General features: G+C 41.2%; 1 protein-coding gene across 1 annotated transcript in view; it reads right to left on the reverse strand.

Moving 5' to 3' along the window:
* LOC150084613 (maltase A2-like) overlaps positions 1–26,908 on the reverse strand; it is a 91,699-nt gene that overhangs the window by 24,996 nt on the left and 39,795 nt on the right. Inside the window, exons 2-3 of the mRNA XM_090376513.1 lie at positions 19,864–20,937; positions 4,068–4,697 (exon numbers count right to left, since the gene is read on the reverse strand). Of these exons, the coding sequence (XP_090232639.1) occupies positions 4,068–4,697; positions 19,864–20,937 (1,704 nt within the window). The remainder of the gene's footprint in view (positions 1–4,067; positions 4,698–19,863; positions 20,938–26,908) is intronic.

The raw sequence follows: 26,908 nt of genomic DNA on the forward strand, positions 1-26,908 counted from the left end.
CTTTCTACGAGGTTTAGAATAGCAAAACAGAACAGGACAGTTTCACCATTTCATATCCTAAATATAAGTTACAAATCACTTTATAAACTTCTTCAAAAAATTGATCTCCCATCTTATGCTTCGAAATGTATTTTATTGTAAAGGAAAAAGAAATTCATAAAAACCGTAGAAATGTGTGAATAGGAACAGTCAAGTTTATCCGTAAGAGTTTTTATCATAGATGCGCGTCTAGGAATCCTAAATGGAATTTTCACAACTCAAAGTTTTCCAACAGCCTGGAACCAATATATAGCTCGCGAAATTCCAAAACCACATGGAGCGACCTCAGTATCACAGTTCAGGCCAATTACGAAAGTGTCATGCATCCTCAAAGTTGTGGAGAAGTGCCTCCTTCCCATCTTAACCAACCAGGTTCTCCCATGTAATTCACCATGTATCCATTATGCACTGAAACGCAGGTCCACCATCACCAACCTGCTGGCAACCACTGACACCATTCTGGAGGTTCTACAAGACAGGGCGGAGATGGCAATTGTCCGCCTTCAACTGCTTTGACGTCCGGCCCCTCCTTCAGCTATGTGAGGAGGGATACAAGATCAAAGGAAATATCCTTGAATTGTTAAAGTCGCTTCTTACGACCAGGGTTCTTCACTTGACGGTGAATAAAAAATCCTTCACTGGGAAAATCAGTGTAGGTGTTCTCCAGGGAGGAGTCCTTTCTGGGCTCCTCTTTACTGCTGCCATCCACCAACTCCTGTGCCAGAAAACGGATTTTCTCAACTACGCAAATGATTTGAGGCTTCTCTATCGGATCTATGAAACCGACTAACCTGAGACTGCTTCCGAAACCATCATCAACAGCCTAAAAACTCTTGTCACATACTTAGCACAATTCTCTCTTCAGATTAACCCAAATAAACTTGCACAAATGGTGTTCTCACTCAACTCAACTAAACCTGAAAATTCATGCAACCTCCATCCCTCCAGGAACCAAGCACAGAGTTCTCGGGATCATCTTTGACCATAAACCCAGCTTTAAACACCATGTTCCAGATGTTCACAAGGTATGCCGACCCAAATGGCTAGCCAAACAACACCTCTTTCATTTCACAGAGTCGAGTACACCTTTCAATATATTTATCGGTTTCTTCAGCCAGTCATCACCTACAGATCTGAAATCTGGGAGTCGTCAACGAAAACCACGCTAAAAACGACCATCTTATCTGATAAGTACTGGCTTTTTTGTTAGATCCTCTTTAAGCACAAACTTACACCCCTAACACACACTTCAGATATTACAAAACTACTAAACTACAGAAAAGTCTGAGAACGGATCTTCACCCTCCGCTTACTCGTCTCAATTAAAATGATAGACGGTGGAATCAATACGCCAAGTTTTTGGCAGATATGTAATTGGAGAATCCCCCCCCTCAAAACCCTTGAGAGTCCTCCCTTTGTTATAGTCCTGGCGTGGAGACTCAGGAAGGGGGACAGATTCTTGCCTATGGAGATGGATTTTGACTACAAATAGTTTATAGAGGACAAATCCTACAGAAGACGCATCATCAGGGAACAGCTTTTGTCTTTAAGCTCTGTGACTGCAATTGTTTTTCTTCGTGCTGTGTGTAGCAGGAAAAAAAAAGTTTTTCATTTCCCATGTTAATAATTTGTTTTATGTAATTTTTCCTGATTTCGTTCCTTTTATGTCAAACCCCTAGCATTGTTGCTGTTATGGGTAAATAAAAAAGTGCTATTCGCTTTATGCCCAATAAAATGCATGCTGGAGCCACAGAGTTCGATACGATACTACAAGTCTGTGATTGAAATCATTGTGTGACTAATTCTGCAAGGTTTAACCAAGCCAAGTGCTTCACATACCTTGAGATAATCTTCGAATGTCACGTACCATGACGTCACGTTTACGTTGTAACAGGCCAATATAAGAGCAATAGCCAAGTTCCAATAATTGAAAACAGTTGGCACATTGAAATAGACACAGAGAAATATTTTGCCTTTTTTGGTAATAAATTAAAATATAGATAAAAGTAAATCACTAGAAGGAAATTTAAAAGTTTTTAATTTTCCCAGAGTTTAATTATCAATTAGCATCTAATATTACAGCGTAGTAGTAGTAGTGGCATGTGATGCAAGAAAGCAAGTGTATGAGCTTATGCAGCATCGGTCAAAAAAAAAAAAAAAAAAAAAATCACAACATTCCCTCCAAATGCCTGTCCAGTTGCTTCTTAAATTTATTCAAGCTATCAACTTCCACAACGACAGATGGAAGTTTGTTCCAGCAATTAACCACCCGCTGGCTAAAGGCAAATTTCCGCACATCTATTCTACATCTGTCTTTTCTTAATTTGAATTTATGCCCCTTTAGGTTCGTAATCTGAACAAGTGGAAGGATCCCATCAGAATTCAGCGTGCTCAACCCATTCAAGGCCTTATATACTTCAATCAGATCACCAGGTGCCTAGTCTCCAGCCACTGCAATTTGCAGAACATAAGCCTCTCTTGGTAAGAGAATCCCTTCATTCCCCTCACCAATCTTGTTGCCCTTCTCTGTACACGCTCAAGTAAATCTACATCCTTCCTAAAATGAGGCCTCCAGACCTGTACGCAGTACTCAAGGCGTGGCCTGACCATTGCCTTATATAGAGTGACAATCACCTCTCGCCTGACCATTGGCAAAATCCCATGACCTGCCCTGGCAGCCTGTCTGCATTGCTCAGGAAACTTCATATCTGACTGCACAATTACTCCCAGGTCTTTTTCATTTTCTACCACCTTAAGTTTAGTACCACACAGTTGGTACTTTTCTCTCGGATTACTTCTACCCATATGCAGTACTTTGCATTTATCAAGGTTAAACTTCAGTTGCCACTTCTTAGCCCATCTGCCCAAATTATCTAGATCCTGTTGCAGTAACACACTGCCATTACTGTGAGGTTGATTGATACCAGCTGCTTTGGAAAGTTGGCATTATGTGAATTTAACGCTAAGCAAAGTACACATCGGTTTAGTATGCTCCCCTCCTCCAGCTAAATCTTAACTTTATGAACATCTATATTATGTTTACCCTCAAATAGTTTCCACAAGATAAAGTCTGGAAGAGGAGGAGGAGTTAAATTTTGGGGGCAAATTCTTTCAGCATATCTCAGATGTGTTCAATGTCTGTTCTGTTTTTATTGTCAATTCCATAGGTATACAGACGATTTCTGTAGTATGCCCTTTGGGATTCAGTGCAAAGTTAAATTCCAACTTAATTCATTAGCGTGTATTTGGATAAAGCTGTGTACACCTGAACAACCAAGTCTAAATGAATTTAAACCAAGATATTCAAGCAGTTGGAGTCAATAATAGTACAGAGACAGAGATGCGGCACTGATCAAATATTACATCACTTAGTCCACTGCACACGAATATTCCACTTCAATGATTCCTGCTACGTTTCATGACACTCCCTGTTTAGAATGTAAGAGAGTCAGTTTCATGTTTGTAACTAATACAGGTTTCCCTTCACGGATCAAGTACTGCGACGGCAGTTTGGTAATATTGATTATTGTATGGTAAGCCTTCCTCACAGGGACGCATCAAAGAAACATTAACCACAAAACTAAGTTAAATATTTCCCCATTTATTGTTTATTCTCTGACAACTGCCATTTCAGTTTTTATAGTAAATAAATCGACGAAAGTTTAGTGTTGTCTAGGAAACAGAATTTGAAACGTTGCTACGATTATTAGGCATAAAAATACCGATTAACTCTATCCTGTTAAAAGTAATGGGACGCATTTAGTTCTGAACACAACGAACATTTATCAGAATGAATGTACCATTACGTTTAGCAGGGTAAAGTATAAGTAGAAGCATTTACAAACAGAAACTTGGCTTGCGTGAATCTGTTTTTCAAATTTGCGTGCTAATCTGTAATCTTGATAGTCGTAGAAGAACTCTTAAAAACAGCAAAGCACTAAATTCATCTAATGGTGCATTCAATAAACAACTTTAAAAAGAGAAAGTTGCGCATACAACTAACAGGTAAATCAGTAGAGCACACTCACCCTGCTGGAGAGAATGTCATAAGAGTCCTGCAGTCCGATCTCGTCTCCATAAAACAGCGACACCGATCCAGGAAGCATCATGAGGAGAAATATGGCTCCCAAGGTATACTTCTGTTCCAGTCGCGATGCTAATCGAAATGTGTCCGCACTCCCAATGTGCCAGTTAAGCCATGGCAGTGGGGACAAGGATTTCAGAGACTCTGCCTTCGCTATCTGATTCGGTATATCCTCGGTGTGGTTTATTGCCACGTGAAGGGGCACATCCACCAGGTCGAACAAACTGAGAATCGCACTTAACAATGGACATTTACGACTCTGCAGGTACTCGACGAACGACACCGATCCCATCAGCATCTTGCGACTGCCGTGCTGTCCATAGTCATCTAAAATGCCCCTCCAGTGACGAATAATTTCTAACCGTTCGTCCTCGTTGGTGACATGGAGGCGCTCTAGGTGTTTCATGTAGAATCCATCAACTCCATTGTCCAACCAGAACCGGAGTACGTCGGCCATTTCCCGTTGAACCACTGGATTAGACCAGTTTAGATATACCTGTCGACCGAACATGCGATGTGGGATTTCCCATTCACTCATTGGAGGGCCTTCGGAGGATTCCATTTCCGGCCAGTCCTGAAAGAAAAAGGTCCTTGTTGTTAAAGGGCATTCACAACACACTTCCCTTATACAAAAATGCAATCATTATCGATTAAACTCATATAATGCTATTATTAATGAATTTGGAATATTGGTGTGGTTCAAAAGTCCCCATGGATGGAAAAGTCTACCAACTGAAAAGATGAACTTTTTCGAAGGAAAATGAATAATTTTCGAAACATAATTTAAGGGCAACTCGTAAAAAAACTTGTTGCCCCCAAATTTCAATATTGTAAACAGTCAGGATTTTTTTTCCCGTGTTATCCAGAGGTGAATTTCTTTTTGAAGGCCCTTGAGACAAATAATTCCTAGAGTTCCCATAAATGTACTCCCGTTCTTTAAAACTAATTTTAGTGCCCATCAGGGTGATTATAAACTATGTGCAAGGATAAACCCGTCCCATAGAGGTGTTCGTGGGGTCAAAATTGTAATCCGTGACCTCCTTAAGTTTCCAGGAACGGAAGGAGGATCTGCCTTCTGCTCTGGAAACTTCAAATAAGGCCAATAGTGATGGAGTATCATTTCGAGACAATAATACTCCCAGTGCGACCGTTTACTACAGGACGGAACAGGAAATAGCCGTCACATCAATGAAATTCGTACGGGTGCAGTATCTTCTTAAGAGAGTCTGCACTGATGGAGGAAAACGATTTCGGATTTGCAACTACTCTTAATGATGGCTGCAAATCATCCAAAACGTGAAGTTTCCTAAACTGCTTGAACCAGAACCTTGTTTTTTATGCTGAAAAATATATTTCCGGATGTGAGTATGTTTTAGGATCTTTATCTTGGCTCTATCTTCGTAAAAAATAACCCAAAAACCTTCAAACTGAAGAAGGAGAGTCATTTCCATAACAAAGATAATAATTTCAAGTTTTAATTATTATCAGCTAAATATAATAACTGCACGAGTGGAGACAGACAAGTTTTTTTGTAATCTTTCTATCTATCACTGAGGTTGTTGAACATGCAGCTATATTCTAATCCACGAGAGCATTCAGGGATGTACATTCTTATTTTCTTTCCCTCGTTTTTTTTTTATATTCAAAAGTCCACTAATGTAATCTTGACTTCTTTATAGACGCGCGGCTACGCAGTTACACGTGTTTATATGCTAATTAGGCTCTAAATATTAATGATAGGAAAGTTTACACCGCGCATATGCTTTATGCTAATAGAAGTAAAATTAAAAGAACAAAAAGCGGCTGTAATATGAGAGGCACTGTGTTTTTCGGTGGCCAGGAAATGGAGTAGACTCAAAAATCGATATCTCGGTGTTTTAAATAAACATCGAGACCACGGTATGGGAGGGGAGGAGGGTTAAGAAAACTTTATCTGGCTGTATATCATAAATATGAACACAGTGCTATTTTCTATTGAATTCTTTGTCAGTGTACACTCGTTACAGCATCTTAAAATAATTATGCATTTGTATAAAAATTACTTTGTGTTCTGTGCAATGGCAATAAAAGTGGTAAAAAGGTAAACCGCAACCATTATCAATCCACTACGGGATGGAAGCTTCCTCAACAATTCATGTTGAGGGAAATTGACCATAATCTGCCACGCTGGTCCAGTGTGGGTTGGCAGATTGACCATATTTAGCAGCCAGGGACTTGAACCCTGGTCTCCTCAAAGAGCGTGTGCTACTGCACTCCCACCCTTGACCACTCGGCTACGGAGGTCTTATAATAGTAGTATCCAGAGAAAAACCTTGATTTTAGAACCTGCAGACGAATGGGAGAAAGTCTAAAAAGGTTTTTCAAAGTCTTTCCAAGAACCAAACTTAATTCCTTTGCAAATTAAGACTGTTTCGCGCGCAGAATTTTCAGAAACGAAAATCTCCTGGTTTAGATACTATTTGGTGAAGCCCAACTCGATTCGTAGTCCCAATATCGCCAATTATATTATTATTCTAAGCCTTCCAAGTTATATCTTTCTCAAATCATAAACTGAGTCCGAAATCCAACGTCTTATTGTCACGAAGGTCAAGGAAGTGGCTGCTCAGCTGACTTTCTCCTAGGCATTCACATCGACTCACGGAAGAAAGCCATCAGGCTCAGTATCTGCGCACGAATATGGCTACTGCTTAAATAATGGATAAAACCTTGGCGTTCAAAGACAAAATCCACTCGTTCATTCCATTTAAGCGGCTGCCCTTAATTTACCTGCAGCAGCACCACCACCCCGTCAGTCAATTATCAGACCGGGGTGCCGCCATCTGTAGCTGCGCAGAACTTCTATTTCCCCTTATTGATCGCCGGATTAAAGAAAAATACGTCTTTATCTTCATTGCGTTTCGTTTGCTGCGAGTAAAAATTCCGAATGCGTACGGCAGTTGGTGTTGTGTCGTCTTTCTCGAGTTTCGCAGTTCTTGTTGCGGAAGAATATTTGAATGGTGAGTACGGAATCGTTGCCGGTCATTTATCACCATTTTCCTCATCATCGAATCAGCGAGACTGCCATATATTCACCCCGGGCCGCTACGCTATTCAAGTGTTGTCTGCTTGTAAATCATGGACTATTTGCTCGCAGTTGATCGACCTCGGCGGCTACGAGCTGACGTGGGACGGAACTGGGATGTTAACATATACAGCGACGGAATAAAATGTTTTCGGTGCTTGGCCTCGCGAAACTGTTTTTTTTTTTTTTTTTTTTTTTATTGTGTAGCGAGGCGACCGAGTGCGCAGAGGTCGCTACAAACGTTTGAACTGAAGTGAACAATGATCAGCGCGAGGGCGTTTCTCTCGAGATTTTAAACAATGGCTTGTCGTTGATCGAGTGGTTTTATTTACTATTTTTGTCCGCTGACACTTGAATGGCGTTAAGGGCCGGCTCTAGCCAAGTCTGAATGAACGACTGGGATTAATTTTGACACGAGTTCAAAAGAAGGTTTGTTTAAAGCTGCTTAGAATAGCTTTTAATATTTTATTTTGAGAGCTACGAAGACTTTCTTATTCGCACGCGTTATTATTATTGTGTTGAGCTAAGAAGCACACCAGAAGTGATCCTAGGATCGACAGTCATGTTTATGTTGGCTACGGCTATACTGCTAAAGGAACATTAGTTCACCAAACGATTTTTCCTTTCGTAGATCCCATACTTTTTTTCAAAGCTTATTAACAAACACCATTGTTCGGCGATTGTTGTTGTTGGGTTTTAGGAGCATTAGCAACTAAGGCCGTATCGATCCGTATATACTGTGCTTGTATTCTGTGGTCGATTTTCTGTCTGCTGCCCTCGTCTGAGACCGACTAACTCAGCCACATTGTGAAAAAGGCACATAAAAATTCCTCTTGTCATCGATGGAAGTCGAACCCAGGTCTTTTCCATCCGGTGTGGGAAGGCGGCGATTCCACCAACTCTGTGCTACCCACAAGGGCCTGTTCCGTGATATTTTTGCATCAGTTGAATAGTAACACTATATGGATAATAATTGCCTGGAACAGTATGAAATTATCAAGACTGTCGATGATCAATAAAGTGTGACGTCATCAGTTCTTTAAGTCTCTCTAACTGAACCCTTATGTATGATGGTCCTACCATGGTCTGATGCGTGTAAACCATCTATTCAGACAGCAATACGTAGCGTAATTTAATAGGCTGATGTCAGTTACTAGCTGCTTCCATCCCAGCCAGTTGTTACAAGCTAAGGAAGGCAAAATCTTAAACGCGGCACAATCTGTTACCTCATCGCTTAGTTTATTGTCTGGAGTAAAGTGTTATTATTTTGTGGATAAAAAACCAGGTTTCCAAAGGGAGAACCACGTAATCCCATCCGAAACCGACAAACTCTGTTACAGGGCGAGCAGTCCCATAAAAATTCCTTGATTGTAACCGGATTCGCACTGGGAGTTTTCCACGCCACGTGGATCACAGTGTGTGCAAAAGCCATCGATTGCCAATGTCTAACTTGGGAATGGTTTCCATTTGGAAGGAAGCAAATCTTCTGGGTTTTTTTTTTTTTTTTGACAATGGCCCACTTAGTAGGTTTCAGAGTTGTGCACTTTTCCTCCCTAAGAAATTCGATTTTTTTATCCCACATAAGGGATAGTCCAATCACTGAGCGCCCGTAATTTACAGACCACGATACAGTGGACTCGTAGCTTAAGTAGCAGGTGCATCCAGCAGTTGGTTTCTGTTACAAATATCGAAGTGATCTATGATATTCATTTATTCCATTTGTGATTCAGTTTAATCCACTATCAGATTCTTAACATTACTCAGAGAGAACCTACGCGCATTATTAATATTTCAAAATATTAACTCATAAATGTCACGCGAGAGACAGTGATCGAATGTGCGCTGCGCAGCTTTGGAAAACAGCGACACCTTGGTATAATGATTTAGAGACTACGTCGCTGCCAGATGGAGCACCTGGAAGCGGATCTCCATCCCGCTATTCAGGACTTAGAAAGTAGGCCACAGCGAGAAGAGGCGAATCTAACCAACGAGCTTTCTATCTTCAGTTTACCGAATAATAGCGGAGGCGATGGTCCTGTCCACTGAGAATGCTTTTGAGCATATTTTGCTTTAAGGAAAAGATGTATTACTTAGATAATATCTCCTCTTGTGCCTCCTTCAGTTGTGCTTAAGCATTATCCTAATGCATTCTTTAATGCGGTATTAAGTAGTGACCATTAGGCTTAGGGGAAAGTAGGAAAGGAAGGATAAGAGCCAACAGCAGGCGCTTATCTAAGATAGGGATCTTTAGAGTGTTTACATTCTCTTTATTCTTGTGTACGAAGAGAGAGAGAGAGTAATCAAAATACGTGCAATGAGAAACTCTTAAGCTTCAAGCTCTGTGATCCAGCCCTTGCTGGTAAAATAGTGTTTTAAACATCGCATAACGGTTATGCAATGGAGAGCTGGGGATCAGTAGCGACTGCTGATGTTTCTATGTTACTGTACCATTCCCGGGGGGGAAGGGGACAACCGAGTTGGTCACATCCTATTAGTAGGGCAGCGAAGACGCTTGCTAGAGTTATCTCTTAAGCCAATAACTGAGAAATATTCCTAGAGGGTTCCACCAAATCTACGCCATCCTTTTGTTTCCAAGACAGATTTCTGCTAGGATAAATGTTTCAAATTTCAGAGAACCGTGACGCAGACTTCTACAAGTTTGCAAAGAAAGCGAATACGGATATTTCGTGTACTCTACGGTCGGTTTGTCTATTATTGGAGCGAACAAAATCACAATCGTCGTGGGGGGGGGGAGCTGATAGAATCTGACTGAGTGTATAAGACTAGAGAATATAAGAGACGTTGGTGTCTATAGCGTGGACACTCAATTGAAATGTGACGAATGTTAAAAATGTGTCATAATTCTCACACATCGCAGCGTCATCATGCGTAAGATGACTGTAGCCTATGCGGAGGCGAGCTAGAACAACTTCCTCTCTACGGTTCCTGCCAGTGTTCGATTACATGCTTTATCTGATAGAGCTTGTTTGCGACCTGCTCATGCTAAGATTGTTGCCATTGGGAGACTAATGTCGAGTGTATTAGCTACCTGTAGTATGCATAGAGGACTAACAGGCTACTGCTGTTTTGGGATTGCGGGGACCTGGCTGCGGAGTGAGCCAGTTCATTCCCCTTGATTCCAGCAGAAACGAATGTCGAAAGAACGCTCAGAAAGAGAGTTGAGCGTCTGCTGGACCCGAGTCAGGTGTGGATTAGGATTATATCTTATCTTCGATAAAGCCTGTATTATACTTAGAGTCAGTATACAACATACACCTTTGGTACTTGTGGGTTTTAATATTATACAACAGATGTGCGTATGCTGTATTCGTGGGGACTCTTGACTTCGACCCATCAGTGACGACAGGCAAGAAGTCACAGTACTCGGCTCGGTATGCAGCATAGAGCTGTTGGTAGACAGAAGATGGGGCATGGCCTTACTCAAATTTTTGATGGAGAAGTTGCATAATGGTATGCGAACGTGCCGGGATGGGAATAGTTTCCTTAGTGACTGTGCAACATTGTCTACCGTGATAAGGAAACTACTCCCACCTATTTCGATGGAATCCACGGCAGTTCTGTTGTAAGAATTTAAATGTGGCCATTCTTAAGATTTTTAGGGTCCATTCGGTGGCTTCTGAAGGGCTGAGGGCTTTGTTTTCTCAGTCCTGGATTTATCTCTGTTTGAGAAGAATGAGCGTTGGCATGTATTCATTTCTTCTTCTACCGCAAAGCGTTCCAGGACATATTCGCCCTGGAACTCATTTCTCCTCTTAACTTCTACTTCCATTATTTCTTGAATTACTGGTGGCTTTACAGGTTTTTTGAAATTTCTTTACCACTTTGTCTTGGAAGTGGTGGAGCATTAGCAGGCGTAGATATGGAAGTGGAAGCTGAGTGATCCTTCTGTGCAGGTTTTTGTGAGTTTAACACGTAGCCTGCCATGGGAATGAGTGACTCTTTCGGGGTGATTGTCATTTCTGTTTGGGTTCCGATAGAATATCTCTCTGCTGCCTTCTGGGCGCAGGTGAATTTTTGTTTATATTTATATGTTTCTGTGCTTTTCTTGCTTCCTGATATATGTTCAGCTCTGCCTCAAGTCGTTGAATATGTTTTTCTTCTTTCCACCTCTGGCATGCTCATGAATAAGTTAGGTGTTCTCCTTGACAGTTAATACTAAACGTTTGATACATACGATTTGATAAACATTTGATACTAAACTTACGTTCAAGTAGCATGCTGACCTGATTGTAAAGAAAATGAATTACTTACGGTGGGCAACCAAAGAGCACCTCTTGCACGTGAAACAAACTAACAACCGCATGATGTTTAAGAACCACGGTGTGTTCGGCCATATTGTATGGCGCCCCTACCCACATTAAGAGAATATACGAGAGTAAATTCTGGATGCTGAAATGGGGCAACCATAAATACTATCTCCCTCAACAGTTAAGCAGCTTGCTGAACAGCTTAAACCACAGCGTTTACCAAACATCATTGCCTGGAAACGATTAATAACTACAATCAAGGTGATAACTGGCGTGATATCATCACCATGCTTCTAGCAGATTTGTGAGTGGCACATCCCGTCATCTGCCTTAAGAGGCGTGAAATCCCTGAGAATGAAAACCAACAGACTGAAGATGGCAGACAGGTTTATACCAGCCAGGGCGTCGGAGTCAAGTCAGTGGTTAACACATACTGGAATTGAGCCTACAAAGGCTCATAGAAGATTCGAATTATAGGAAACAAACCACGGTGTGGTTCGCTGAGGCTACTGTTGCCTAGCAGTTGTGTGCATTTCTGTCAATAACTGTATGTACGCAATTGTGTGTACTTATTTCAACGAGTGTATATCTCGCACAAGTTGTTTCAGTGGATGTGATGTTAAGATGAACTTTTGTACTACAACTGACAGGACTCTGGACAGAAATGTAGTGATGAGCCATTCGTTTTTTATTGTAGCTTTTATTGTATATTTTAGCATTTTTTTTTTATTTTTCATTTTATGGTAATCCCCTGGCATTTTCTGCCGTGAAGGGAATTTGTCACTTACCAACGTACACCTATATAGGCCAAATAAAGATTTATTCAATGCAGGTGGGTTTTGTAGCTGAACATTATGTTGTTGTTTCATAGTCCTTTGCACCACATCGAGCGCATGCAAGGACGCCACGGCAGGCCATTTGCGAGTGGCCATATTTCTGGCACCAAAGCACCGTAAGGGAGGGATTTGAGACATAAAATGCGCTGGACAGTTGGTGTAGCCACCTTTGATCTCATTAAAAGACGTCAGCCAGTTGAATGTCAGGATGATGTTTCTAGTGGGAACAGGTTTCCCATTCCTAAGTGTAAAAATTCTTTTAACAGCGATCACTCTCTGTGGTGTTATTTCAGAGCAGATATCCTCGGTAACCTCAAGCTGGTCCCACTGTGAAATTACGTCTCTTGATGAATTTAGTGTTCTGTGTGGTGTCGCGGTAAGTGGTAATCTTCCGATTGATTTTGCTCGTAGTAGCTGCTCAGAATGATTGTCATATTTGGTTTCAATTAAGAGGTCCTCAAAACGAAGCATCTTAACTGATTTAGGGGAATCTCCTAACCCCTTTAAACCCTTCTATATAAAGAAAAGCAACATTTTCCCAATAGGTTTTTTGCTCTAGATTGATGATTAAAATCTTCGGATAGACCCTGATGGTATTTCAGTTCTGGGTGCCTTTTCTGCGTTAGCATTTTTTGTCTCTCCGTTTGTATTTACAGATAGGGGTCGTGTTGGGGCCCCTGAAAAAGTCAGTTTATCAGGATTCAAGATGGTTTTTATTTTGGTTTAGTTCCCTGGCTCCCCACCCACCACGGAGCCCAAATGGAATGCCCACTACTCGGAAAGCAATAAATGCGCTCGTAGTGGAACGCCAGGGCTACCCAGACATCATACCCGCACCTCTGCCAGCCTGACTCTTATCCCTCGGACCGTAAAGGTAGGGGCGTGGCATTGACACGGTTGACCCTCGCAAGTGAACCCACTAGCCGATTGACCCTAGCCAGAACTCCAAGTCCATCCGTCTTGTCAAAGCAGAGGCCAAAGTGGTGTGTTGAAGCTGGACCCCTCAACCACCAGGAATCCCTCTTTCCGAATTTCCGCGGGTCGTAACGCAAGGCAAACACGCCGTATTCCTATGATATTAGCCTAGAACCTAGGCTGCGGGCTTTGGATCCCAGTAATGCTAATCTGGAAGCGCAGGAGCGTCACTGGGAGATACCCTCACCATGTACAGGTGCTCACCATATTTCTGGCACCAAAGCACCATAAGGGATTTGGTACATAAAATACACTAGACAATTGGTGTAGCCAGCTTTGATCTCATTAAGAGACTAAATGAGAACAAAGCGAGTGGAGGGGCGATGTACTGGGTCAAGCCACCAGAAAAAACTGTCTCCAGCAGTGCGTGTACCTGGGCCCCTTAATCCAGTTTCGATGGCCCAGGTGCCAAGTGATTTTGCGAAGCAGTAGGACTGGTTATTATCATTGCGACTTTCTTTGGTCAATTGATAAGAGTTTTATAGTGTTTGTGTCCACTGATTGGCAAGACGCTTGAAGAGCTCTACCTCCTAGCGGTCTGGGCTGGGCAGCTGGAGTGATAGATCCCCCCAACTGGCAGAGTGAGCTTCTTTAGGCTTTGTTTAAAATTCCGTGTTATTTTGGTTGTTTCATTTGTCAGGCTCTGATCCGTTTATTCTATTTGTGTACTAATTACGCCGAGACGTAGAAAGAAGATTCCGGAACCTCAGATTGAAGTTTCAGAGACCTCTTCAGAAGAAGAGTCCGTGGAAGAAGTTCCAGTTCGACCTTCTCCATCAAAGATTTTGGTCAGGGCGAGTTCAGGGCCGTCTGCCTCTGGAATTGTGGTTCAGCTTGATAAAGATATCCACAGCTGACGGACTTTGAGGAATTAAATTTTTATCGAGAAAGGACAAGAATTCATGTTTCGGCCCTTCTTGATGCGACAGGATCGGATGCGAAACGAATTATGGAATATTGATATAAGGTGGCGGACGTTGTGTAAAGGGTTGTGCTAGAGAACAAGCAATTACAGGCAAAGATTGAAACCCTAAGTGAAGAACGAGTTTCTAAGCTGAGATCGTACGCGGACGCCGTCGGATCCCAAGAAACGAGTACCAAGACAAGAACAATTATACTGAAGGCTAAATCGGACAAGTATCAAACTAGCGACCAAGTTAAGACTGAGTTGATGGGCTGAGTTGCTCCGGTCCTAACAAATGTTAAGGTCGTGTCAGTTAGACCGATTAGAAACAAAAGAGTGGTGGTTGAAGCGGCATCTGAAGAGGATGTGCAAAGAATCAAAGAGTGTTCAAAGGTGCAAGATCTGTGATTGGAGGTGGAGCGGACCCTTCGGAGGAGTCATCGACTTTTCATTTTTGATGTTGATTCTCAAATAACGAAAGATCAATTAATGAAGGAACTTTGGGAGAGGAATTTGGCCGACTGTGGCCTCCATAAAGACCAAGTGCTCTCAGAGATCAGAGTTCTGACTAAAAACAAGGCAAGGAACTCTCCTGGTTACAATTACGTTGTGGAGGAATATGCACGTAGAAGGAGGTTTTTGCTAAAACGTGCAAGAATTTTCGTGAACTGGAGTTCGCACCGGGTTCGGGATCTGTGGACCCCAGCCCAATGATACAAGTGTATGGCGTATAGCCATGTGGCCCGGTATTGTGATGCAGACGAGTTCTGCGGATACTCTGCCAGGAAGGGCCATACATACAAGACCTGTACAAAACATGCAGAGACACCGAAGTGTGTTAATTGCTGGAGGAGGAAGTCTCCTTCTGCCCATGAAGCAGATGACAAGATTTGCCCTGACTATTTGCGAGCTTTAGATACGCCGAAGAGGCGAACCGAACGACTAAGTTTTTGGTTGTCGGGCAGAGGAGAACTACTCTGGCAAAGAAGAGAATGGTGGCACCTCCCGGCAGTGTCGGGAGCTGTCAGTTACAGACCAGCGTCAGGGTTTGGGGTCGATGGAGACCGATCTGGTGCAGAGCCATATGATAGTAAGATGTAAATGATGGTGTAAGATGAAGGTTGCCTATGTATGTATTAATTGAAGATCAATTTATTTTATTTTGTCTGGTGGGTGACTGGACAATGGTTTTCTGGATAGGGAAACCTACCTCCTTGTGCTCGTGGTGGGGACGGAGACGCCGTTCCCACCGCGAGGCTAAAGGTTGTACTATTCATATTTTGTTTTTGTTATTAGTCAAGACTGACTAGTGTTACTTGTTATGTTGATAATTGACCTAGAAAGGATTTGTTTTAAATATAACAATGTGACAAATCAGCATATGGGCGAGAGCCCAGGTGGCTGATTGGTAAGAGTCTGACAAATGACAATCCAGTTTCGATAAAACAAGTGCACTACAAGGTGTAAGGAAGGACATCGATCTGTTCGGGAACAAATAGGGGACAGAAGAGGGGGGGGGCATGCCCGTGGCAGACATTCCTTCTTACTGTGCACTTTACTCTCAGTTTCTTTGCATGACAAATAAATCAGTTAAATCTGAGTCTTAAAAAATCGGTTTTTACTGCCACTGGAGTAGAATTTACTATAGCGACAAAACTACAGGTGAGTGATCTGCCGCGACGAGTACTTGGACCGACGAGATGAGATGGTCACTGGCTTGCTGAGTTGTGTTTCAGTGATCCTTAACTAATGAAAATGCTGAAATCGGCAAAAGACTGATTGCGAATTAACATGGATAGTAAAAAGTTTAACACGAGGAGTTCCGACTTCATCACGGAATATCAATAAATCGTATTACCTGTTTCATATTAGAAAACCTCACAATACTCTCCCCCATATACATACACACTTTGAGCCATCGGCTTAGGATGCTGGCATCTGTGCAGCTTAAGCCTTTATGATGGATTCACATCCACTGGAGAAAACGCTTCTACAATGCTACTTTGTTGTCGCATCTCTCTTCTCCCGAAAAATCTTTGAACGTCCGAAAAGGTGGAAATCTGAAAAGACCTATTCTGCGAAAGGAAGAAGTCATCTAGGATTGTTCAACTAAACAAGAGTGCTGCAGTTGTTATATTGGTTATTAAATGCATTACGCTACACTGTTCTGATGTTCTACACTGTTCTATTTTTTTTCCACCTGAAATCTTCTAACTATACCCGAATGAAGAGACCTTTAAACATTTCTCCAGTCATCTACAGGACTTCAATTCAGACCTCCCAAAACGATTGAAGAAACCGCCATAATAGACAAGAATGTTGTATTGTGTGATTTGCCTTGTGGTGCCGAGATTGATTGGCTTTACTGGAACTCATCTTGCACTTACTTTTCGAGAGTGGTGACACTAGAGAATAACTGTCTACAGTACCGAGACTGATGTTCACTTCTTGCGAGATTTCAAGAGAAACGTGATGGCTGTGCAAAATGAACTTCTAGGTTTTGTTAATGTTCACAACAGTGACCATGTGAAGTGAAGGTTTGTTCGTTATCATCCGACTGTCTTTTTGACACCGCATTCCCAACCTGTGCTATCAATGTTCGGCAATTCTGAGCCTTCGTTTACTAAAAGCACTATGACACACCACCGTTTTACTGACTTGCGGCATGAATAACCTTGTGTGCAATTACAAGTAATGCTGGAGCGAAACGAATGTTCATAATCTAGATCTCTGAAGGACCCTTCACCAACCATCATACAAATAAGCTTCCAATACACACAATTATAGACATAATACATTGACTCAACATGATCTAAGTTGCTGAGGTACCACTGAAAACCTACCATAACGACCACCTCCAGTACCCCCCCCCCCGACAAAAGGGTACAGGTACAGGTAGATTGGATTGCCATATACTTGGAAAACTTGAAATGATAAAAAAAGTCTTGGCAAGCGAATGTTTTATTTTTTATGATAAGTATCATGAACTGTAAATATCCTGTTTCATGTACATGTACTAGAACAATCCGACCAAACTCTATCAGGAACTCGATGTTTAGAAAATCTTGTTTTATGATCTCTTAAAGACACAACATAATTTCCAAACCGAATCTGTTTAAATATAAATTACAGTCTTGGAAAGAAAGTTTAACTATTACTATTTGACCAAAAACTCAGACTCTGCTGTCACATATTACTCAAGAGGATAAGTTCTTTCTGCGGAATGGTGAAATGTCTTCTCTCTGATACCAAAATCACAACCAGATGCCTCTAAACCAGGGGTTCTCAAACTTATGAGTACATCGACCCCTTTTAGAACTTATTGAGCTGTCATCGACCCCAAATCAAGTAATTAAGAATATATATATACATTCTTTCTCTATTACATTTACAGTAACATTTTATGAATAATGGAAAAGTTGTATTCCAACAGAACGCAGAAAACTAAATTTTTAAATCGAGAAAATAAATAAATAAATAAAACTAAAGCAATAGAAACTTTTTATTGAAGAATTTTAGATCCTTAATGTGAAGGGTGGGCCTGATTAGCATTAAGAAGGACACAAATGTTAGGCAAAAAAATTGTGAGTTTGAGTCTTGGATCACCAGTTTCATCAACATTAAGTCTGTTTCTCTCACTTTGCATAAAACTGCCTCACGTGGCGGAATCCGGCTTCAACCATATAAGAAATTGGGAATGCCAGCAAAAATGGGTCAGCAGCTGCCCGTAGATGTGGATATTTGGTAGCCACTTTTTGAACCTATCTATTTTTGAGACCTTGAAAACGAACTTCAAAATCTTGTTTTAAGTTTCCAAGGTGGGTTGTGTATACTAGTAAGTCACTATCTAAAATACCTTCACCTAGTTCTTGTTATAACTGGGTGAAGTTTGTTAAGTATTAAAAGTTCTTGGGACTTAAATATGACTTGTATAAACACATCTTGGCTTGAAAACCAACGGTTCGAACTTGAATAATTATAACATCTTTGCCTTATACTCGTTTCTGCAATTCATTAATTTCGAGTATAAATCAGCCTGATGAAATACATGATTATTGCACAACAGCAACTTTACCGATGGTTCCATATCCTTAAGGAACTCTACAGCTGAATCAAAGAGTTCAACCAACTCTTGCAAACAATCTCCTTTGGATGCGTCATTAAATTTATCTCACCGAAAAGCGTCTGCGACGTATTTGCTTGAAATTTTGGCAGAGAATTCTAAAAACGGATTTCCTTGGTATACACATGAATTAACGTGGTCACAGAACAGTTTTGATTTACATTGCACTCTCCTGGAACGTGTCCTCTACGTAAATCAAGGAAAATATCAGGACGTAAATTAATTAAATCAATAACAAAATATAGGTACTTACTGATTAAAAGAAACTTGGAAACTTTCAGGTTGAACAATGTCCTTGGATCGTATCGAGGAGGAAAATATTTGTCTAAATACTGATGCTGCTTCTTGAGTTAGGACGAGTATCAGTCAATTACGCCCAAGGAAAGCCAATCTATTATAACACGAGGCGTTCTTCAAGCACTGAAAAACAGAGATCATTGATCTGATGTTTTCAATACGATGGAAGCATGGAAGTATTAAAACTGACGCGGACAGCCTACACTTGTTCTCTCATAGGTGCAAACTACGAGGGGTGGAGGGAGCTGAAAATAGTTATGTCCAAGCCCTCAAAGGTGATCTACGGCTTGAATTAATCTAAGTGATCTATGGCAATTACTAAACTTGAATAGCTTGTCAATTGACCATCTCAACCATAAGTTCACCCTAAGTTGCCAATCATCGTCCATCGACCCCATTTCAATCCCTAGAACTGTATCGACTCCCTGCACAATGCGATCAATCCCTATGGTCCATATATACTGCTTTGAGAACCCCTGTTCTAAATGACAGTCTGCTCTTCTGTCATATCTACTGCAGGGATTTGGGCCGCAAGTGCCCCAAAACAATATGTCCTGCAAGATACTGAACGCTAAAATGGACAGTCCATTCATACACTTCACTTCAACGTAGGCTCATAGAATTAGCCAATCAGCTACAAATCTCAATATCTCAGATATTCGTCGGTGTTATAACGTCCCCTTGTCTTTGGAGATATGTGCTACTGGCAAGTATCCTAATTTTGAGCCCAATTAATAACTGTCTAACGTTGCGTTAGAGATTTGTTCCTGCTAAAGCGCTCCCAACAATTCAAGCTCTTGAACAAAAGAGATTCGACGTAACAAAATTTGCAAATGACAGTGAGTACAGGTGTATTCTTGTAGAATGGATCTCCCAAATGTGTACACATTCTAAGTCTGGGGCCACATAACTCTGGAGAACGTACTCACAAAACCAAAACTTTCCTGCTTTAATGTTAGATTTTGTTAAATAACTGTTATAACCCAAGTCTGCCCACCGATCTAAATTGTCTGATAAGCAGACAAATATATTATTCGTATGTTTGTCTGCTTATCTAAATCCATAACTGTCCTGAAATAATACAGTACTACCTAATGTGTAATTTCTGCTCATTTGAATCCACATCAACCATCATAAATAAAGACGTAGATGCAGATTGTATTCAACCATCTATATCTACACCTATATTGATTTTTTTCCTTATTTATATTTTCTCTTTTGTACATTAATATGCAAATAAAAATATTTATTTATTTATTGCAGAAGACATACTTACTATGGTGTCGTTTGTGACCACGTAGAAGTATTCATATCCGGAGATATTCCTCTGCCAGTGGGCCGCCCACGTGTGTTCGTCGCTGGTGAGCGAGGGATTAATGTCTAACACAACAAACATATTCCTGGCGTGCACTTCCGAGACGAGTCTTCGGAACTCGTCCATCTTCCCAAGGTGCGGATCAACGTTGGAGAAGTCGATGATATGTTCGTATTCTAGCGGGAAGTCCAAAGCACAAAAGATAGAGTTCAGACGAATGGCAGTCACGTGAAGGTTTTCTATGTAGTCCAGGTGGTGAAGGATCCCCTGGATGTCACCGAAACCGTCTCCGTTCGTGTCCTGAAAAGATGCAGGAAAGATTTCGTACATAACCGTCCCTTGCCACCACTCTCGCGGAGGATTGCAGCGGAAACTGCCCGCAACCAAGACTCCCACCACTATGCACACCATGGCGATGAGACACGAGAGCATGAACACACAGCAACCCAGGCGTATGGCCGGCCAGTTCCAGTGGAGGAAACACACGTCGGACGAGCAGTTTTCAATAGTCACTTCGTGGCCACACACCTGCAAGTGGTTAATGTGGGTGGGCGGCGTGACCCTTAACCCTTGCTGTATAGTCCTAATAGCGAACCTGTCGTCGTCCAAAAGACGAGTTGAACATCCGGGCTCGAGGCCTTGGTCGTTTTCTGGAGGTGCACCCACCGACATGATGGGGGCATTGTTGAGCTCTTCCAGGCGTCTGGCCAGTTCCGGATTCGGCAGAAACATGTCCATGCACGAAGGAGAGAACGGGTCGAGGTCTGAGGCACTTTGTTTGGTGTGATGGGCAGCATTGCGGGCGCGTGCTCTAAGGTCGCTAAGTAGAGGAACGTTGGGCAGACAGTGAGAAAAGCGAGACGAATCACGAACATTTTGGAGGTTTAATAAGATTTCAGGCTGTTCCTGAGCAGCCAGGGGAGGAATTACTGTAGTCCATTGCGATGTCGGAAGAGAAGGATCAAATTCTTCCGTAAAGCCTGCGTTTTCCGCTGCCTCGATGTGATTCAGGTCTCCGTTCTGTTTATCGTTCATCTGCGTGAAAAGAAATAGGATATTATTCCAACCGTAGTGCAGAGTGCTGCTGACATGCTAATAATCTATGTATTATGTCTTCGGTACGGTTTACAAAAGGGCACACAACAGGAAACAAGATTGCCGAGACATTGCAAACTGCCAGAAGGGATTTACATAAGTCATTTATCTGCGATGCTCCATTACAGCAACAGCAAACGAGATTGGCCTCGTTAATGGCGGTATTAGTGGAAGGAAAATTATTAATTCTGGAGTTGTTGATTGAAAAGCGCTAGTGCACTATATTAAACCCACCAAGGTTCATTTATTAAAAACAATAAATAAATGTGCACTGATATCATGGATGTGTATACAACCTACCAAAATATTGGAAAATCCCGTTACATTCTCAGGCTTAAGTCAAGTTATTACGTTCTTGATCACGGGTCCGATATGCCCAGGTTTATAGATATAAATAAAAATATACGCACTTAGGGGTAATCGATTCTCTAATATTTAGGTACAGGAGTGTAGCAAGTCATACGGATGACTTAACAAACGTTCCTCATTTGATGTACAGAATTGTTTCCAGACAGCAGCCATATGGATTCTGTGAACAGCTAACCGGATTTTATTTTCCAGGGAAGATTTGTTTCACCGGAAATACAGTGCAGTCAGTTGGTACGAATTAGTCGTTTACCAATTAAGGCACGGACTAATGGAAAGCTTTTCCGATAAGCTGAATAGAATTACTTGGGTATTTGAATTTATTATTTTCTCATGCAGTTAACCGGAAAATTGACATTGTTACTCTGTGCTACACTCAGTAGCGTGCTTTAACTTGCTTCGATGGTATTTATTATAGTCTTCGGTGAATCCTTTGCCAGCTTACATTTAGAACTTCAGTTGGCACGGCAACGCCCAGAATATTCTTGGTTTAACTGCTGTAAATGAATTAGTGCCACTTTAGTGTATCGGATCCGTTTCGGTAGCTTATAGTGGATCACAAGGCGTGAACAATGAGGTACGCAAATCGAATCACAAAAGGTGATTCGACTTGCGTACCTTATGAGGTGTGGTTAATGGTTTACAGAGAATTGTATGTATTAGTAATTTTCTAGAAATAACATAGGGGTGTGAAAATAATAATAATATTAAACACAACAGCTGCATTGATGGGACTTAAGACTATATGTATATTTAAGGCTATATAAAAATATATATACATATATTAGCTAGGTACACGAGATACACCTACCTAATAGAAAGTTGATCCCCGTTTAACCCTCAAAATATCTAGATTCGTCGTGGTATGGACTCTATGAGGTGTTGAAAGCGTGTCACAAGGATTCTCATCCAAGTTGACTCAGCTGTTGAAAATTTTATGGTTGGGGATCTCCACTACGAAGAGCTCGTTCCACCTCATCCCACAAATGTATGTGGGATGAGGCTGCATCGAGATCTGGTGGCTGACGAGGCCTTTAAGGTTGAATTGACTTTCATGTTCGTAGAACCAGTTCTGAACAATACTGGCCTTTTGACACTGCGCCTTATCATGTTGGCTAAACACCGTTTGCAGATGGACTCAGCCTGATCGCAGGCCATTTCCGGATAACCTCAAGCATGCAACTGTTGCTCCGCTGATATCAAGGGACCTAATGTTTCGCGAAAACACTCCCCGCACTATTATACTGCTGCCACTACCTTCATTACTGACACCTGGTGGGATGAGCTGTTTTCACAATATTCTGGTTCTATCCAACTTTTTTTCTCCCGGAAACTCAGTTTTTTCATCCAGCCAACAGACAAATCGCCCACAGACACACATTTTACAAATATGAGGCGCCATATGGTCTAAGTCGATAATATGCCTAAAACCCTAAAACAAGGTAAATTCTCCCATCATAGTGAAACAACAGGAACCGAGATTGGTGAGACCAGGCAAAATTTTTCCAGCCCTCCATTACCCAGGGTTGATGTTCCCTGTCCACTGCAACACCTTCTTGTGTTTGCTAACAGAAGTGGAATCTGGACCGGTCGTTGGCCCAAAGAGTGTTAACAAGTAGACAATGCATTGGATATGAACTACGATAAATCTAGTCATCTAAACATGTCCTAGTTCACAATATTTCGGGCTAATAGAGTTTTATTGTGCTTAGTTTATTTCATGCAGTGCAACTGTTACAGCTGAGACAGATTACACCGTGAAATCACACAGAAAGGTAGTTCACAAAGGGGCAAGTGACGGCGATAATAAGCGAGGTGGCTGAAAGCACAACCGGTTTCCCCCCTAGATGCATGCTGAAATAATAATCCACGGCATCCACCCCCATTTGCGTCGAGTAAAAAAGAAAAACCAACGCGACACTCTGGTTCCTTAGATTTATGTAAGCAATATCAGCAAGGGGAGAAGTCGGTGCCGCAGGAAGACGTATTGAACGAGACTTCCTGTGTAGACAAACTTTTCTTTTAAGCAACACTCGGGCGTTTTCTCATACCTCGAGCAAGCTTCACGCTCCATAAAGTGATCGGCGAAAAGTTTAATGCTTGACTCCGAACAATACGACACAGCGGGAGACATCCTAACGGCGAAATTCTTTCCGTTGTTTACGCTCCGAATGCACTCACTCGATGACGGAATGCGTTAACCCATCACAGTGTACTCAATATTTACATACACTCACACAGCGCACGAAATTATGGCCGCTCTTCAGCAAACGCGGTCATGTTTCTTAAGTTATAGGCTGCCCCGCCATCGTTTCCAAGAAGACCACTCTTAGCGGCGGCAAAGTGCATTCGTGGTACCAACCAAATCCCAGCACATAATTCTTCTCGTGCAGCGGACACATTCATGTATGCCCTGCCTGTCACGGACTCACTAAGGTCTAATTTACATACGCTAGAGACGCCATTATGTTGATAGCGAGTACCTTCCACATATACCGGTTGATGGAAAAGATCTTCCTTCTTGAACACGAGACCTATTTAGATACTGTTCGTGGTAATGTTGTTGATAAAAGGAACAGTCTGGGGCTCGCACTGCTATTTGGGCAGGGATATTGGTAAAGCCTTCTAGCGAGGCAAGCCAATAATTTGAGTTTGTGGTGTTCACCTTTAAAATAGGCAGTCTTCGGATAATGACGAACGTAATGGTTTCTATTTCAATAAAATTCCGCTGGAAACTGGCAACAATCTCTTCAATTATAATGCGCCCGCAATTCTTTTAAATTTAATTACAGTGGTATTAATAAACCGCTGTATGCTGTAAACGTGCTCAACTACAAATTCTCTCGAATCAGATTTCGAATGCTCGACTTCTCACAATGTACAGAACAAAGAAAATATTCAGCGACTGAACTACGCTGGAAGTTTCTAGTTTCCGTGGGACTCGGAAATTCGCTGAATTATTCGAAACAGATGGCCGCTATTGGAACCTTCTTTTCCCATTCATAATCAATCACATTCACTTTGTGTTGTGGAATCTGTAAGTTAGGGTTCATCGATCATTGTCTTAGGCCAGTATTCGAGTCCCTAAGGGACTCGAATAGTTTTAGATGGACTATTTTTCCTTCTCACGGAACGTTCCGATGTCTGTCCGTTTACTTTTCTGTACTCAAAGTTTATTGAGCTTTTAGTGGGAGCAGCCCTTTGATCGGAGCTGTTCCGATATATTTGCCTTAGACTGCATTTTCCTGTCTATTTACTTATCGTGAAGGTGGTGCAGCTGCTTTCCGGCATTCCAAATGGACATAAGACTTTATTTACATTGAATTATCTGTGTGGACATACGGCGAGTTGTTTATCTTAAGCAGAATTCATTAATAGCATGGTGTTTGAAGTAAGAAAATCTAGTACAGTACACCAAATGCTGCATAATAAGCGTGTTTTATTACTGTGAATGAAATTTAATGCGAGTTCCTCTATTTCATGCGAAAACTCGTGGTCAAATCATCAGCCATATTATCAAGAAGACCATTCGTGGTTCTTTGATCGAAGACTTAAAATTTCCATCAGAAGACCAAGTTATTAAGCCTTTCATCCCCCCCAATTATGATAATTCCTTCGGGTACTGCTTTTTTGGTCAAATGGACCAAAAAAGTAACAAAGTAACCATTAAGCTTAGGAAACTTACAGATGATGGTCCACATTAAGATAATAAAATACTTTTTCCGTTGTAACTTCTTAAAATGAGTTTTATTATAAAACCCAAAACAGTAAAAATCCGAAACAAAATTACTTTCCATATTGCAGGAAGAATCAAGGATGTGGAGTATTATTTATTTTTCCACCAAAACGACTACGGCTCTGAGCCACCACTGCATTTTATCTGTGGTGTGTTCTATGATTTGTTCGCTGGATGAAAAATCAATTCCTGCGGCAACGTAAAAAAATAAAACACAAATTCTGCTACTTTGACAGCATTCGATGCCATCCCTTTCCCCACATTGTGTTGAAGGACTTTGATTGCAACCATCGTGCTATCTAATAAAATAATTTTGGAACGGACTTGATCCGTTGACAGCAAAGGAGGGTCGAATGTCATTCAGAGAGTACCTGAATTTTGTATTTGATCTTTTGTATTTCATTTTCACCTTGAAATGTTACACTCTTATCCCGAAGATGACGGCTACTTTATGGACGACAATGCAACAGTGCATCGTGCCAGAATCGTGCAAGAATGGTTCAAAGAACATGACATGGATTTCCACATTCACCTAATCTCAATCCTATTGAGAATGTGGGATATGCCGGAGAGAGCTATTTGGCAACGAAGTCCTCTTCATCCAACTTTGTCCTAGATGCGCGATATTTTGCTGGATGAATGGCTTCAATTAGACCAAAACGCACAAAAGCACCTTATAGAATCCATGCTGCGCCACTTACTTGATATTATTCGAAACAAAGGTGTCCCGATTCGATATTGAATAAAGGTTCGTACTTTTTTGGCCAGCGTGTGTATAAGATTAGTTATTCTATTATTATCTTAGATTAGCGAGTTTCAAAAGACAGATACATTTCATATAAAGCAGAAATAAAACATATTTTACTTCCATCCAGGTTAATGTTGTATTAAATTAAGATCTTAACTATAGGTGCAAGATTTAATGACAGCGAAGTACACTGTTATACCACATGAATATATTTTAAAACGTATTTATTGAAGTGTTGCCACATCAATCTACACTTAAAATATTGGAAACGTTTTGAGGTTCTACTGAACTCCGTCTTCAAGCCTCTTTAGAGGAACCACACTCGAGGCGAGTATCCCTTCCTCTAAAGACGAAGAACCCCGAAACGTTGCGGATATTTTACTACAGATATACAGATATATCTGTAGGCGACTGAAGGTCATTCGTTAGCTTCTTTTCAATCACAAAAATAAGGCATCGTCACTTCTATCGATTGCCTTATTTTTGTGGGAGATCAAAGATAACGAGCCTTCTTCATTTTGAGTTTGATTTAAAGGATCCGTTGGATTCAACTCTCTAACTTCATGCTTTTTTTTGTGTGTGGAATTAGCTAGAACTTTCGACTCAGATTGCCCTTGGTCCTCTTCTGATGAAGACGCAGCACCAGAGACTTATAATAACTTCTCAGGTACACGAAAGGTTTATTAATAAACAGAAAGGCGTAAGTTAATATGGGGAACGATACATGTAGTTTTTTACCCCCTAAAGGAGAGTTTCTCACCGCTCTTCTCTGATCCTTTATTATTCAGTATTTTTATAAATTATTTATGATAACTTGTCTGGGGGTACTGATCCTTACTTATGCCGATTATTTAAAGATTTATGAACTCATTCGACCCGCACGTGACTATATTTACTTAGGAAAGGCGATCAATATTACTGTCAGGTCTAGAAAGAGTTTAAAATTAAATAAAGATAAATTTTGCGTTAATTTAAGTCAGAGATTTATTTTTTTATTATGATTACCGAAAAATAATAACATAGTCTCCAGAACTCATGAACTAATCAATCTTTGCGTTATA

The sequence above is a fragment of the Mastigoproctus giganteus genome, chromosome 6 (assembly GCF_048544385.1).
Source record: "Mastigoproctus giganteus isolate SK-2022 chromosome 6, ASM4854438v1, whole genome shotgun sequence".
NCBI lineage: Eukaryota > Metazoa > Arthropoda > Arachnida > Uropygi > Thelyphonidae > Mastigoproctus > Mastigoproctus giganteus.